General features: G+C 43.3%; 1 protein-coding gene across 1 annotated transcript in view; it reads right to left on the bottom strand.

Annotated features, from left to right (window-relative positions):
- LOC147707411 (elongin-A-like) overlaps window positions 1-17,567 on the bottom strand; it is a 572,231-nt gene that overhangs the window by 218,145 nt on the left and 336,519 nt on the right. The window contains exon 5 of the mRNA XM_086925212.1: window positions 4,755-4,854. Coding sequence (XP_086781338.1) covers window positions 4,755-4,854 — 100 coding nt within the window. The remainder of the gene's footprint in view (window positions 1-4,754; window positions 4,855-17,567) is intronic.

The raw sequence follows: 17,567 nt of genomic DNA, 5'->3' as shown, positions 1-17,567 counted from the left end.
CCATGGCCTAGGCCCATCTCACGGATTGCATCTTTCTAAAACTGGGAGGGGCGCCCACAGTACTGCACTTAGGTGAGGAAGGATAATATTGTGAAGGAGCTCTGAATGACAATCTGATACGCCGAGGCTCTTATGCACATGTACTTTCCCGCTATCCCAGTATAAACTGAGACCGACACTGAATAAATTGGCGATGAGGCTCTTCAAAGAAATATTAGCCAGGTCAGAGTTTGCTTTTAACAGAAAGGTTACTGACTTGGGACAACTTCGGATCACCTAGTATGTCAATATATTTCTTTTTCCAATAATCACCCTTGGTTGGAGGCCCCAACAAATAAAGTTAGAAATACAGAGACATTTATGTAAACCATTAAAGAATAGTGTCTGAGGAGAAACAAAAGGACACAATGCAAACAAAATAAGGTGTGAAATTACTTCAGAACTACAGAACACTGGAAGCATGCCTCATTTCTGGTGGTATGCGTTTCAAACAATGGGCATTTCACTTGAGAATACCTACACACAGTGCTTAATTTGCTTTATAAAAATAAAAACATAATTGGTAGGGCCCTCGTCAGGAGTCCACTGCAGTTTGCACTACCAGCGCTGCCAATGACACTACCAACACAACTACTTACCATTACACTCCAGCAAGTGTGACAATCCCGACTATTTCAGGCCGCACAAGCTATATGAATAGCTTAGATAGCAGGTTAAGAGTAATTTTTAAGATCTATTTAATTAGTAAATGACTGTTTCGCTCATCTCTAAACCCGACAAACCGTGCAACCTTGTGGCAGACTGTCACACGTGCCAGTTTTAACAATTAAGTGCCGATGCTGAGCACCGGAAACCACAGGCTCAAATTAAGCACTACCTACACATCTAAAGATAGATATTCCACAGACTGAGTAGGTTGTGATTTCAGACCTTAAGGATGCAATGATTACGGATTTAAGTCCCTACACTGGATGATTTGTCATCTTAGATAAAGGTATCCTGGCTCAGTATCACCTTAATTCCATGTGATGTTTATCACACAGATACCCAGCAGTGCTTCTCCGTACATTTCTGATAAGCACCTCACCATATGGTGATAAAGGATCTCGAGGACACTCGCTTTCAAAAACTACGATGGATGAACCTTTTTGAGAGAACCGATTTCTTGAACTAAAATGGAAGACTGTACATACTGGTTTTCTTGTCTGTCAAACTTCTAAGAATTTAAAGAAAATAGGAAAAGTAGGACTGATCAGTACGAATCATTTGACTTGGAAAGAAATCGTACCCAGCACAAGACAACCATAGTCCTAAAATTTGCATTCACATACCACATTTCCACTAACTGCTTCTAGTGTTGCAAGGCTTCCCACTAATTTGATGAGGCTCCTGACTGTCAGTGTTTTCCAACTTCACAATACTGCCCTCTGCTAAGGCAGAATACGGTCACTTCCATTGTTAGCTGCTGTTTGCCCAGCTGTGGCAACTCCTAAATGCGTCACGCCCGCTGTTTCATCACCAATGGCATCTATGGCTTCATGTTTGCCAAAGGCTCTCTAAGATAAACTGTTAATTTTGCACAGGGCTATTGCATAATTTATTTCCTGACAATTCGTGATTTCTTCAGCACACTTCTGAAGACCAAGATAACATTTTGTGTGCAGCTCTGTTCGACCTTTGATTAATTCTATGTAATATTTTGTATGCTATTAGGCATGCACTGGGACAGGAACAGACTAATTTGCATGTAGCCAGGTTCTGAGCTGGGATGGTGCAGTGAGCTAAAAAACGGTGATGGATCAAGCCCTGATCTTTGGACTGGGTAAGAGTGGTCTGCTTAATTCAGACACTCTGTTCATCACCACCCCCTTTTCTGAACCGTTTACCGTGGGGCATGTCCCCTTGCCGGTTACCCCCGTACGCCCTATTTGACCACGCCCTCCCGTAGAGGTGCGCGTGCGCAGGAGGGCCCGTTTACCGTGGGGGCACATCCCCTCCCCGGTTGCCCCCGTATGCCCAATTTAACCACACCCTCCCATAGAGGTGCGCGTGCGCAGGAGGGCCCATTTACCCTGGGGGCGCATTCCCTCCCCGGTTGCCCCCGTACTCCAAAATGTAACCACGCCCTCCCATAGAGGTGCGCGTGCGCAGAGGGCCCGCTTACCGTGAGGGTACTTTGGTCCCCCGGTTACCCCGTGCACTCCATTAACTTCATTAAAGGGGGCCCTTGCATCTCTGCGCCATTTACTGGCATCATTGTGCACGTGCGGGTGGCTAAAGAGCCTAGAGAAAGCGTGACTGTCTCCCCCGCACCCATGTACCCAACAGGCTGTACCTGCCCCTGGAGTTCTATGAGAGACCACTTGTCTCTCCCTTTGGGCGACCCCATTCGAGAATGGCGCCTCCCCCCTAAGGACCTTAAATTAACTGCTCACCAATCATGACCTTACCGCCACAGGCCAGCGTAGTTGACCGACTATCTGCCCCCCCCACTACCCTCCTACACTAAAAGGTCATGCACTAACTCTAAATCCTCACACCTAGCCATTCTATATTTAATCCGACTATCGGGGCCCTACAAACTCCTTGCAAGGTCAAACCTTGTCCCTCTACTCCCTTTCGAAGGAGAGAAGAATTCTCTGCAAATGTTTGAAACCCAGATGTGGACAAAAGGACGTTTTACAAGAAGCAAGACTCCCCCCAGATGCACTCTGGGCTATGGGCTGCAATTAGCAAGCCTCACTATTGTTGTTACTAGGTATTTGCTTCCATGGGCAGGATGTCTTCACAGACATGCTTCCCAACTTCGGGAGATCTGGAATGTCTGCACCAGGGTGTACCCCGAATACGGACATGTCGACCACCCTTCTACCCTGGCGTCCCGGTGTACCTGTTCTATCAAGCCCCCCCACCCCCCCAACAAAAATGAGTGCTAATTAATCTAGGGGTGTCTGATCCTGGCAAATTAGACCTGGCGCCATAGGGCCACCAGATGAGCTTAATGGATGGCATTACGCTGCGCCCGATAAGACACGGCGCTCATGACGCTGACACCCACTGTTAGTGTGTGTCTACTAAACTGGCAACTGGGAGCTCGGGTGCCGTAAAGGCAGAGTCCAGCTTCCCCGAAAAAGAGGTGCTGAGATGTTGCATACGCCTTTTATTCCTGTGTTTAGCCAAGCTGGCCAGGCACACCCCTGTGCCCTGCCATATTCCTACCGCTGACAACACCAATTAATTACAGCCTCCTAGAGGCTGGACGAGGCAGGCCGTGGCGCGCAGGAGCCCAAAGAGGCCGACTCCTGCGCTGCCCGGCCTTTTAACCCTTCGCCGGCCAGATCTAACCGGCCTGGCCTTTGTTCCCTTTGTGACTCGGAAGTGACTCAATCACTTCCGGTTAACCAGCGAACCCGGGGACAAGTGGGGGCCGGTGCACCCTGCCATAAGTGCGGCGGGCCGATGTCGGCCCCGCCTTTCCAGAAGTACCTGTTTGAAAGGGTATCTATGCTATTACAGCTGCAATTCAATGGCACTATAAGAAACATCCACTGTCTTAGCTATCTAGAAGTTGTATTTAGGGAAACTGTCAGAGGGATGAGAAAGTGTGTTTGATTGAACTGTGGAATATGCTTTTAGTGGCACCTCAATTGCACAGGAGTATCATGGCTACAGCAGGGGCGGCTCTAGGCTCATGGAGGCCCTGGGCAGGGAGCGTAGGTAGGGGGCCCCGGAAGAGGGGGTCCGGGCGGGGCGGAGCGCGGAGGCCAGTGAAGAGGGTGGGGGGTCAGGGAGTTTGGAAGTGGAACGGAGCTGGAGGCCGCCAAATCCCTGCCAGGGGCCACCACGCAAATATGTATCCATCCTCAGAGGATTATAATATTAAGGATATATATTGGCGTGGTGACCCCTGGGGTTTGGTGGCCCTGTGCAGGTGCACAGCTTGCACATCCCTAAGGCCGCCCCTGGCTACAGGCGCTCTTTAGAAGCTCAGTACTTAGATGTTGTGCTCTTGAAATCTCTATCCTTTGGTAATGTACGTGTATCTCCAGTCCTATCCACTTGCATGGCTTTCCAAATAAGTAACTTTCTTAGTTGTAATCAATCAATCATTCCAAATCTATTTACTTTTTTATTTGAGTTTTTTCTAAAGTGCTGTTGGTCTACTTTCAATTATTTCAAAGTACTGTGCCCGTAAAGCAAGAAAGTAAAAAGTCAGATTTGATCACTTTTTTGGTCTATAGAGTGCACTGCAGGAGGAAGAACCCACTCCAATAATTTTCAATCACAAACACTACATGCGTAGAAACTCAGTTGTGGGCAACTTTGAAAAGTTCAGTATTCAACAGTTTGCTGAACCAGGTTTCATTCAGCTCTCAAAATTTAATTTCCTTATGCTAGAGTGAATTTTTTAAAATTACTTTCTCTTGTGGATTAGTGCAATTTGGACAAAGTTGGAAAAAAACTAAAGTAAGGTTCAATCGTGTCTGCAAGCAAAGAAACAAGTGAAACAATCTTATTCTTAATAATCCTCAGAACATGAACTGACCTTGTATTTCGACGATCTTCAATGCAGGAGATGAAATGCACTCACATTAGATGAAGTATGGTACCATGAATTGAAAGATGTCATATGCTTGCCTTTCAGAGTAGTAGCACACTAGGTTTGTTTTTCTCCAATATATCGTGTTGGCGTACAGTTTTATGACACAATAATTATTGGTAACAAGTAAAGGTTTATATGGTTTGTTGCTTACCTTTGTCTGCTTCATCGGGTGGAGATGCCAAAATAGAGTAGTCCGGAAGAAACTTAGGAAGGGGAATATCAAGTAAATCTGTCAGGTTTTCAACCTTTACCTAGAAAGGAGATAATTACGTTATTAGTAAAAATACTATATACAAGTAATTTATTTTTAATTGTATTTGACAAGCAGTCTAAGTCTATACCTCTAACTATCCTATTTCTAAAATATCAAGTATCACATTTCTATCCTGAAATCATTTCTATCTCTTAATTAGTTTGCGGAGATCCCCTTTGAATATTAGCCTCTCTGTAAGAAGTCTCTGGCTGTTTTCCGGAGTCTCTTTAAAAAGCCTATACTAACTAAACACGATTCTAATGCTTTTGGACATTTCTGCAAACCCCATGAACAATCTGTTATACAGCCTCCCTTCACCAGTCTCAAAACTACTAATTTGAGAGCAACTGCTTCATTGCAGAAGTGTGAGAGGACAGGCCATGGCAATTCCACATCTAGAGATAGCAGACTCGTCCCAGTACTTTAAGAAACGGTCGGCGAGTACTGTACTGTATAGAAACATTTAAATAGCATCAGTTGAATCAACACATGAACCAGTCATGCTCCATGGAGTAACAGGGCTCAATGCCTAATAGCAACAACATTTCTGAATTGTATTTAGCACACTGCAGAGCCTGCATGCCGTTCCATTACCTCCATGGATGCCCTGCAGGACATCCAAACCCTGCCTTACAATACTAGTGTGTGTAGACTGCTTTGTGTATTACATTTTGATCTCTAAAGATATTTATGTTGAGATGCTGAACTGAAAGAGGAAAAATAACTGTCACAGCCTTATTCCCCAACTATCTACTCAAGCCTGCGTATGATATTAATGCCCCATAATCTGAAAACTAGTAAACACCATTGAAATATCACTATATAACAACGTTCCTTGCAAAATAGTAGGTCCATTGCATAGTCAAAATCTAGCAGACTGTGGCATTCACAACTCCAAAATAGATTATACATATATATATATATATATATATATATATATTACCTACTGGCGGTCGCCAGTAGGTAGTTATAGTTAGGATTTTTTGCAAAATCGCAAAATTCTATTTGGAATAACTTTAGCGCCGGTTGACGAATCTGCCTGAAAATTTCCTCAAATTTGCCTCGTCGAGCTCCGGTCCTTCCCTGAAAGTTTGGGGGGGATTCGCCAAGCGGGGGCCGAGATAAAAGGGGGTCCCAAAACGGGTTTTCCCCATGTTAATTTCCATAGGGCGGTCGAACTCACTTTTAGCCCGAACGGCTGAATGGATTTGCACCAAACTTGGCAAAATTGTAGGGACTGGTAGCCCGATGTGCCTTTGCTATGTCTCAAGATATGTGCTCCAGTGGTTTTTGAGTAATTTAGGTTCTAAAAAATATATATATCTATAGCAGCACCCCGGTACGCGCTCCGGGGAGCGGACCGGGCGCGCCACGTGACTTGCGCACGGAAAGCTGATTGGCTCTCGGGTGTCTGTAAACATTCGAAACAGTCCGGAGCGGCCGCCATCTTGTGTCTCGGTAAAATCGAGACACAAGAGGTGGCAAAAACAAAGGGGAAATGACCATGAGGGGGCAGAGTAGACCCCCTCTAACCCCCTAGGTTTGATGTGGGGGCCATAAAAGGGCCCCGCGGGGCAAAACATTTTTTTTTTCGATGTGCGTGGGGGGAGCGCCCGGTGCGCGCACCGGCGAGCGCACCAGGGAGCGTACCATGGGGAAAAAAGAATGACAGATTTTTTTTAAATTAGCATTTTTTTTTTAAATTGGAGGTAGTTCTAAAAAGAACTGTTTTTTAAATTCTTTTTGTTGTTTTATATTTCTTTATTGGTTTTTTAATTTTTTTTCTTTTTTTGACTTTTCCGAACATTTTTTGTTTTTTTTTGTATTTTTTAAGGGGAGAAACAAAAAACAGGGAATTCTAAAGGGCTCAACAGGAGCAAAAACAAAAGCGGAACAAATTAATGTTTACTTGGGCACTTGTGGTTATCCCAAGCACGATTAATAAGTGTGATGCATTGCTCTCCATAGCATATTGTTTGTCCACAAAAAATACAAACCATTTTAAAATTGGAAAATTTGGTTTGTATGGTGGAGCATATCTCCCTAACTTCTGGTCCCGATGGGGTGGAAACATTAGTTTGGGAGGTGCTGGCAGAAGATTGGACAGGGTTTCTGGCCAGTTCCCTGACCTCTGCCCTAGCATAGTTATTTGGATGCTTTCGAAGCATATGTCTGATCATCGTGTGGTTGCCGAAGGAGTATTTTTTGTTGGGATTCCCCCTTGACAGCTCCTGATGACAGATTAAGCAGGTTGCCTTAGGTGCATTTACTTTTTTTTTGTCGTTGGGGATTGAAAAAAATTGCCAGATGATGTGCTCTTTAAGTTTGTAGGTAATATTGTCCTCTGGGACGAATCTCCTCTCCTCCTCCTCCTCATCCTCCTCCTGTCCTTGATCTCCACCACTGTGAAGTTGTGGAGGTTCTTGTGGTGGTGGTGGTGGTCCAGAAGATCCAGCAGCTGCAGCTAATGTAGCCATTTTCGACTGATATAACTGCAGGTCTACCTCCCTCGCTTAAAGGTAGAATAAGGAAAAAAGGTGGGGGCTTTCATCATTTGGAAAAAAAAGATCCTGAACCAATGAAAAGTGTTATTTTCAGGTCACATGACCAGGGGTTTCATCATTATGAAACCAAAACTGTTATGAACCAATGAAAAGTGTTATTTTCAGGTCACATGACCCGACGCGCTTACGCTACGCGCCCACGCTACGCGCCCCGGGGCGCGTCCCGTGGCACACCCAGGGGTGCATCGCGTAAGCGCGTTGAATGCTTCCAGGTGCATTTACGCCGTGCGTATAACGCGGACGCGGCTACGCGATACGTAACGATCATGTTTTCGTTCGCGACATTGGCGCTAACGGGACGCTTCCCGGTTCGCGCACCGGGGCGCTTCAAAATACTACGCTTTCCGGGGCACTCACCGGGGCGCGCACCGGGAGCGCTCCAGGGCAAAAAAAAATATATATACAAAAAAAAAGAAATTGGGAAAAATTGTAGGGACTGGTAGCGCGATGTGCCTTTGCTATGTCTCAAGATATATGCTCCAGTGATTTTTAAGAAAATTAACTTTGAAAAAATATATATTGGGCTACATATATGTTAGAGCCCAAATGTAGCCCAATGTAGCCCAAAGATGGCCACCAGAGACAAAAAAATACAAATGTAGCCCAAATATCAGCCAGATGTCGCGCAACTATAGCCCAATGACAGAATGTACCAGAGTGTTCTAAAGAACAACTAGAGCGCTAACAGTCTTACTTATAAAGTGAGACTTATAATTAGGAATTAGCATTAAAAAACCTATTAAATGACACTGAAAAAACCATAGGTTTCACACTAGTTATAGTTAGGAATTAGCATTTAAAAAACCTAAGAAATTCACTGAAAAAACCATAGGTTTCACACCAGTTATAGTTAGGAGTTAGCATTTAAAAAACCTATTAAATTCACTGAAAAAAATCATAGGTTTCACACCAGTTATAGTTAACTAGAAATGTTACTGTCATAAAACCATTGAAATTCCACGTTATAGTTAGTTGGACTCACTATAACTTGCGCGTGCAATGCACTGCTGATGACGTCACATATTACATCACTCATGACATGGTCAGTGACATCACTCATGACATCACTGATGACACCATCCTTGTGACAGAGTGACAGACCTCCTTTCAGTGTAATGTAACCCTTGAAACACATATTCAAAAATAGAAACTAACCTTTTCAAAAAAATGGAGATACCCATACCAGTTACAACAGAAATTACACCATCTATATAGACATCCACTCATTCACCAACAGTTCTATATAGTCACTCATATATATACTCACTCATCATATGTAGTGATACACCTATACATCCTGTTACACACCGACAGTCATCCAAAAGTTACTCACACATGCAAATAAACTATTGAACATCCATTTATTTGCATATACAACTACACACAAACTACCACCTTACTTCTAAGGAAACTTACACATACTTACTCACTTAAACAATCACTTATAGAAACACATTTAAATATTTAAACATTACTCGCTCATATATGTATTCACTAAGATACACTTAATAAGCCAGTTAACCAATCAATTTTTTTTAAAAAAAATATCTTTTTAGACACTTATTTAAACATTTATTCTTCCATCGGCCTCTACATATACATATATAAAACATATTTATTTTTCAGAAAGACACACATTCACTGGATGGTGTCATCAGTGATGTCACTGACCATGTCATGAGTGATGTAATATGTGACGTCATCAGCAGTGCATTGCACGCGCAAGTTATAGTGAGTCCAACTAACTATAACGTGGAATTTCAATGGTTTTACGACAGTAAAATTTCCAGTTAACTATAACTGGTGTGAAACCTATGGTTTTTTCAGTGAATTTAATAGGTTTTTTTAAATGCTAATTCCTAACTATAACTGGTGTGAAACCTATGGTTTTTTCAGTGAATATATATATAAACATACATATACATACACACACGCCCATACACATACACATACAATGTAATAATTTTCAGAAGCATGTGTCCCCCCCCCACCCCATACCCATCAAGATCAGGACAATAAGCCTATCTTTCATTGCTCTGATAAGGAATTTTAGGTTCAAGAGTGATTAAATGAAAGACAACATACTTTGCGAGTTATTCCATTTAGCATGTGGCCTCATTACATTGCAAATCCTGTAATAAAAGGCTGGGTAATTTGAGACTAGAATTTTACAGTGTCTGATATAAGGAACGCAAGGAATAGGATTTCAATTGTTAAAGGGTGACAGTAAATAGCACTGTGCTTTCACAGGACTGTTACACTGATGGTGTTGGAAGGAAATAGCCATGGTCATACTGGGTCTACTTAAGCCTGATGGGAACGAAGCCTGTAAATATATTTGTTTAAAAAAAAACCATCATAGGTTCCTTCGGGAAAACACATTATTTCAGCGGTTAGAGTTTCGTGATCTTCACACACCGGGTCTTTTCCAACGGAGATTTAAAAAAAAAATGAGACTTAAACTCAACCACAACTCCGTCCCTAAACCCTTGAACAGGGTGCTGTGGCTCAGATCTTACTTGCAGGCGTTCTTCTAGCTCACTGTGCTGGTATACAAACACGTAAATAACTCCGATAGTCCCGGAAATCCTTGGCGGCTAAATACAGAAACACACTTGAAATTCAGGCTCAAGACTAAAACCTGGAGCAGGGACGAGGCATCCCCAGCAGGGTAGCCTAGGTCACAATGAGTCTGCTCACAATGCACAGCGATGGAGGAATGCCAGTGTGCATCATTCCTTAAAGATACAGATGTACAGCAGCCTGGAAGCAATCTATGCCTTATCTGCTTTCTACAATATAATTACAGGGATAACCCCAACACTAAAATATTCCGACGCTTTTTTTTTACAGGGGCGTACTTGCCAAGTAAGATTAGGAGAGTGAGCTTCAGATTTCCCAACTATCGCACTGGCATATGATATTCAATTACACTTTAAGACAAGCAGTAGAAGGTGAGACGAATGCACATTGTTAAGGGTACTAAGAGAGAGAAAACACAATCTTTTGTTAAATAACCAACGTTTTTGAAGACTTTCAAAGCAAAGAGGGAGAGAGTATGTGTGTGCGTTTTTGTTTGTATTTATATACCAATTACTTCTGAAGAGATACATCACGTACCCGGCGGCACCGCTAACCAGCTGTTGACCAGAAAATACATTCGATTGGTGCAACACCCTGAAGCTACGCCCATGAGGCTTTTAATTAAAAAAAAAAGCGTTTGTTCTTCATGTAGTATTGAACTTTGAATGAATACTTTAAGAACCCTTTTTGAGCAAGTATTTAGTGCTGCATTTAGTGGTTACAAATACTGAAGAAAAAATATCTGAAACGTTAATTGTTATAGGACCCTCCTATTTATGCTTTGAGTAAAGATATTCATGGTGCATCCATGCAGCCTAGACCTCATGCAGTTACCTGCACGCCCATTCCATGGCTGCCACAACGAGCGTACTCTGGAATGTTGCTGGTACACAGCACTGTATTCATAAGGAATGGCGAGGTTGCCAGTTAAGTCTGGACGAGCAACAAAGTCTGCAGCGGTCTAAATGGAAGACTATCTGCAGGCAAGGTTCTGAAAGACTGTCATATGTGCCCTCTTGAAAGATATTGATTTACTAACTGCATTTCAAGAGGGAGAGGCTGCAACTGGCAGTCCTGATTAGCTCCAAATCTGCAAAACACCTGCATGAGAGGCAAAGAAAAGGAAGATATTTAACATACAGAGGTCTCTCTGGGTTCCATGGGACAGACAGACTAGCACAAGGCTGGTATCCAGCCACCAAGGGTCAGAATTCCCGGGGTTGTCGTGCATCATAGGCCCATCCTCAAGTGGCACAGAGGGATGGAGCGAACCCTTACCAGATGCATGCTAATGGCAGGAGATTGGCAATACTCTGTAGATGTTGAATTGATTACTGCCTCCTCATTGGCACAGAGGGACGGACGGAACCCATTCCAGATTAATTCTAATGGCATGACATTGGCAATGCACTATGAATATTCAATTGAAACAGCTCCTGACCCAGAGCGAAGGTCTCTCAAATCTCTTTTAAATGCCTTCCACGATTTATTTCGCCTGCTTTGTTTTCTCCTCCGCCGCTGAGTGGGTCTCTCCGCAATGTCTCGATAGGCACACCGGTGACTTGCCCTTTTCCCAATTAGCCCCCTAGATGCTTTCCAAGCTTTTGCTTCTTTGTTTCACCTTCCCCACTAAGCCACTAAGTGAATCCCGTAACAAAGTCTCAATAGGTGCTCCGAAAAGAAAGATCTTTCATTTAACTAGTAGCATATATCTCACGCCCCTGCCTCCGGCTCTGGCGAGCGACTTCGGCAAGCTCAAACAATCCCGTAGTTGTTCATGCTCCGAAAAAAAGATCTTTCATTTAACTAGCCGCACATTTCTCACGCCTCCGACTCCGGCAAGTTCAGACAGTCCTGCAGTAGTGTTCGTGACTTAAGAAGTCATTACGCAGCGGTTCGGCAGGGTTAGGGAGCTCACAGAGGCTGCGACTACATGGCCGCTCCAAACCAGAGGAATGGATCAGACGGGGCTCGACTGACACGACAAGAGGGAAGAATCAGATTTAGAGGCATATACGGATCCATGCAGCGGCTGCTCCTGACCTACCTTCTGCTTGCCCGGCGTCTAATCCCGCGATTTTCTGGAGGGACGACGCTCCGCTGGTCTGGTCTGTGTCTAAGGCACTGGCCAGAGGTTCGGGAGGACGACGCTCAAGTGAACACAGATCTATCGCGAAGTAAGTGACCACAGATGGCTCCTAAGAATCCCCCAAGGGCAACAAGGGCTAATAAAATCAATGATTTGGAGGAGGCAGGGGTAACGAGGGTCATGGCCAAGGCCTCAACACTAAATACTGCTAAACCAAGCACAATGACTCAAACGCCTAAAATTGTTAAAGCTACTGCCACAGCAAATGCAGTTGCAGCTGACACCACAGTAAGTGAACTGACCTCACCGCCGCTCGGGGGGAGTCCCCACAACGATACATCCATCGCTACCAGGCAAACAGGTACTCCCACCCCCAGTGCTGGTCATTCCGGCACTTAGATTGGTGAATGAACTGAATATAGAAGCTGCTGACTCTGACATCCGAGACTCTTTAGATGGGGGGTGGAGGAAATCAGCTGAGAATTCCATTAATATGTGCTCCATGGAGGGGGCTAATGGTGCTGTTGCCACGCCCTCCCCCACTCGGGATGGGGCAATCATTGTGGGAGAGGTAGAAGGAGAAGATGGATTGGTGATTGCTCCCTCTGAGTGCCCGATGGAATCTCCGTCTCTCGCTGTAGAGTCCACAGACGACTCCCTGGCTGCGAGTACAAACGTGATGATTAGCCCCTCTAACATAAATCCTCTTGAGGAGATTGGAGCCGCAGAGGGTGAGGCATCGAACGAGGAGTATGAGGATTTAACTGAAACGGGCTCTCTATCAGATAATGCCAAACACCTAGCTGGTAGGAGAGAGAAGGCTAAATCTAAAAATAAAATAAAGAGCAAAAAGGGGAAAGTATTGGGACTATTGAGCACACCTATTCCAAACTCAGTACCATCGGTGAAGAAATCTCTCCTTGCAGAGAAAAGTCCCCTCAGGAAGTGGATCCAAGCCAAGGGCCTGGTTAAGAGCATGACGTTGAGACTCTCTGGTGCAAGCCCGCCCGAACAGGACGTCACTCAATCCTTGGCTATGCCTATAGTTGATATCTCACATGTAAAGGATACTTCATATCTGCTTGTACCGGGTATGAACACCACAGCACTGCAAGAGTCTGCGGGGGCCAATCACTCAGTTTATGTCTCAATAGTAGTCCCAGAAGCCCTCGGAGATGCAAAATCTCAAATGGCTCTACCCATCGAGAAAACTCCCCCATATAATCCTACAGTGCATAATGATGTGGCTGCTGTTACTCCTCCTGTTTGCATAAGGTCACTAACCTCACTGGTCTTCCTAGTTGATGAGTCACTGCAAGGCGCGGACAATATTAGCAAAGAAATGGAAGAAGATAAAGGAAATGCAAACTCCCCATTTGACATTATCTTACAGACTCTGACTAGTCATGGGAAGGAAGCGCAAGAACATTTTTTACAACTGAGAGAGGATAATACTAAACTGCAGAACTCGTTACAGGACATTAATACAAAGATGGGGGGATGTCACAGGAAATTGGGGATCTGCAGCAACGAGTGGTTAAGATAGAGGAGGGGGCAGCAGGAATGGGTATTGTGGTCAGTCAACATGATGATCATCCTTTGTCATTGCAGCTAAAAGTTGAAGACTTAGAAAATCACCAAAGGAGATCCAACCTCAGGCTTTTTGGTATACCGGAGTGGGTTGAAGGGGGAGACCAGAGGGCATTCATGGTAGGGTTACTACAGAAGGCTTTTACGGATCTCTCAGACTGGGATTGGGACTCTCAATTACAGAGGGTCCATAGGCTACCATTAGTTCAGAGAAACAAACAAAACAAATTCCCACTCCCATTTTTAATCCACTTTGGGAATTATTTGCTAAGGCAGGCCATTTCTTTAAAAGCAAGACATAATTTACCAGTCACAGTAGGCGATTTGTCCTTTTTTGTCAGATCGGACCTTAGTAAGGCCACTATGGACAGATGGTGGCAATTACGGAAACTGATCGATCCATTTAAATCTCTAGGTGGACAAGCATACTTGCAGGAACCTGCCAGGTTAAAAGTTATAAAGGGAAGGCATACTTATTTTTTTACAGATGCAAGGGAAGCGGAGGATGTACTAGCTTCATTCTCGTAATTGAGAGAGATATAATTTGGAATGGAAAATTCTTTTTTTTTCTCCCGATTGGGCAGGGATTAGGTGTAGCCACAGGCTGCTTCTTAGGGTAGCTGCCACTTCTGCGGCAGCAGGTTTATTTGGGGGGGGGTGCCCTCTCGCTGGAGGAGGGAGGGGGCAGGAGGGGTGGGGATGACTGGGTGGGAGGCTGGGGGGGGTTTCTTTTGTTTGGAAAAAGCAAGACAGGAGGATAAGAATTTAAAGCAGCTCGAGAGAAGTTTGCTATGTACCTTAGTTTTACAGAATGACTGGATGTATATATTTTTTTCTTTATTAAATGTCGCAAGTAAAATGCATGGCTTGGAACGTTGCAGGGCTAAACAGTAAAAAGAAAAGGCGTCTGGTCCAGGAAGAGTCAGCCCTGTATAACCCCAATTTGTATTTTTATCTGAAACACGTTGCCTATAAAGACAGGAAAATTTTGGGCCATCTGGGTTATGAGGTGATAATTTTTCTACATTTAATGTATCAATAAGGGGGGTCCCACCCTTAAAGATAAACGCTCCAAGATAGAAATTAGTAAAACCACTTGCGACAAGAATGGGAGGTGGGCCATTGTCCAATTATTGATTGAAAAAAGTAAATTTGTATTTTGTGTAGTTTACGGATCGAACTTTGATGATGCCTTTATTTTTGATCAATTGAATATGGAATTGCTGCAGTGGGCAGGAAAATTATTATGGGAAATTTTAATGGCATAATGGACTACCAGATTGACACCATGAGGGGTAACGCTTTCCAACGAATGCAGAGAACCCGGGCCGCTATCCTAGAGTTAGGGTGTATACACAACATTAAAGAGGTTTGGCGCTGTGCTTTCCCTACAAAGCCCGGCTATACACAATATTCAGCTCCTCATAGGCTCTGTTCTCGTATCGACATGGCTTGGGCATCTGATAGAGTAGTGAATACTAGCATTATTGAACTTTGCCCTAGAATTAATTCTGATCATAATCCAATAAAACTATCTTTTGACACCGAACAGACTCGTAGAACACCTGGAACTTTCTCCTTTCCTAGGCACTTATTTATTAACACCTTATTTATCTCACAACTTAAGTCGCATATTGCTGATTTTATCGAGCTTAACCTTAATTCTACGACTTGCCTTATGGTATGGGATTCTTGCAAGGCAAGTATCCGGGGGTTTACCCAGCAATTTCTTTTCCACCAAAATTCTGAGCGCCGAAAAAAAGATAAAGCCTTAGTTAATGACATACTGTCAGTCGAGTTACTATGGGTGTAGGCTCTCAGCCTCCATGCTGCTAACACAACGGAATTGGAACTACATCTAAGGCAGCTGAAGTCAGCCATAAAAACTACTTTCTGGGAAAAAAGCAGCATAAAACTGCACAAATTTCAGGTGACACAATATGAAAGCGGAGATAAAGTTGGGAAGTTATTAGCCTACAAAATAGCTGACGAGAGAGCCAATACTCTGATTAAAAACTTGAGGGGTACTAATGATATTATACTTGACCAACCAGTGCAAATATTAGAACATTTCGTATCATTCTATAAAAAATTATACACTCCAGAAACTTATTCGACAGTGGCATCCATTCAGAACTATCTGGATCACTTTCTCGAAAAACCCGATTCCCTCGAGTTGGAACAACTCTCTATTCATATTAGTCAACTTGAGATTGGACACGAGATTTCTTCTTTGCCATCTGGAAAAGCGCCCGGCGAAGATACGATTCCTTTAGAGATATATAAGCTATGTGCCGAGGAGCTCATACCTCTCCTCCATCAAGTCATTAACTATATTGGGGATAGTGGGAAAGCCCTGAGTTCTTGGAATAGGGTAAAATTGGTCTTTTTTTTTAAAAAAAAAAGGGGAAACCACCAGATGATTGTGGCTCTTATTGCCCCATCTCGCTAGTCAATGCAGATGCAAAAGTATTTGCAAAGGTGTTGGCCATCCTTTTAGCACCTTATATACCTAAAATAGTCAGCCCACACCAACATGGGTTTGTTATGGGTAGGGACACCACAGCACATATTAATATGGCTGTAACAGCCTTTGATATAGCGGAAAAGGAATCCACTCCACTCGGTATGATTATGCTTGACGCAGAGAAGGCTTTTGACAGAGTGGGGTGAGAGTACCTGTGGCTAGTGATGGCTGGCTTTGGCTTTAGGGGTACATTTTTTAACTGGACTCAATCATTATATGATAATCCAATGGCCAAAATGAATTATGCAGGCTTGTTATCAGCTTCTTTTTCTATTACTCGGGGAACCCGTCAGGGGTGTCCCCTGTCACCTCTTTTGTTTGCCTTATCAATAGAACCATTTCTTCATGCATTACAATTGCAATCCGGTATCATTCCCTTTAAGTATGGCCCGCATTTACTAAAACTTACAGCTTATTCCCACGATATCGCCATTTATTCTACCGATATCGCTAAAGCAATCCAGGGCATTACGGCAGAAGCTAAGCTATCAGATTCAGGGACGTCTCTTGATACAAACTGAATACAAATAAAACCCAAATAATTGGTAACCACAAACCAGGGAGGGCAACTATTGGATTATGCCAGACGGCAACATATTTAGGGGTTAGGATATCTGCTAAAACTAAGGACATAATTAAAATAAATTATGATGGTTTGGTTAAAACTACTATAACTATTTTTAAAAAATGGCACAAACTCCCTGTAAATATTATAGGCAGAATTAATTTGATCCGAATGATTAGATTACCTAAATTTCTTTATTTATTCCATTCTATTTCTTTGGCATTGGGTAATTCTTTTTTTTAGAAATTTGGATGGAATCTTCAGCAGCTTTATTTGGGGGTATCTTAAAGCCCGTTGATCTATGACTCTACTAAAAGGGGCTCTAGACGCAGGAGGGTTGAACTTCCCGGACTTCAAGTTATATTTTTGGGCAACGTTTGTAGGACGCTTGCGACATTTAATTAACTCGGATGATGTAGACAACCAACCTTACTTTCTTACGTTTATGTTTAATACGGATGCTAACTTGTTTCTGTGGAGAATCAACAAGCCTAATTATTTCAAAAGGGTGCGATTTAAGACCGCCAGATACCTGGTTAAAATCTGGCGTAACATACAGGCTTTCTGTAATGTGACCTTTTTACATCCTAAACTGATTTTATGGGGAAATCCAGGCTTTCCGGGAATATTTAGTGATGGATCAACCAATATTTGGCTGGCGCATGGAATAAAAACACTTGGGGATTTGTATGGCGCACAAGGGCTCCTGAGCTTTGAAACTCTTAAAACACTCTATAATGTTTTAGACTCTATGAGGTTCATGCATATGCAAATATATGATTTTATGATTCAA

Source organism: Lissotriton vulgaris, chromosome 6, assembly GCF_964263255.1.
Source record: "Lissotriton vulgaris chromosome 6, aLisVul1.2, whole genome shotgun sequence".
Lineage (NCBI taxonomy): Eukaryota > Metazoa > Chordata > Amphibia > Caudata > Salamandridae > Lissotriton > Lissotriton vulgaris.
Note: the sequence above shows the minus strand (reverse complement) of the source record. Positions and strands in the feature narration are given on the sequence as shown.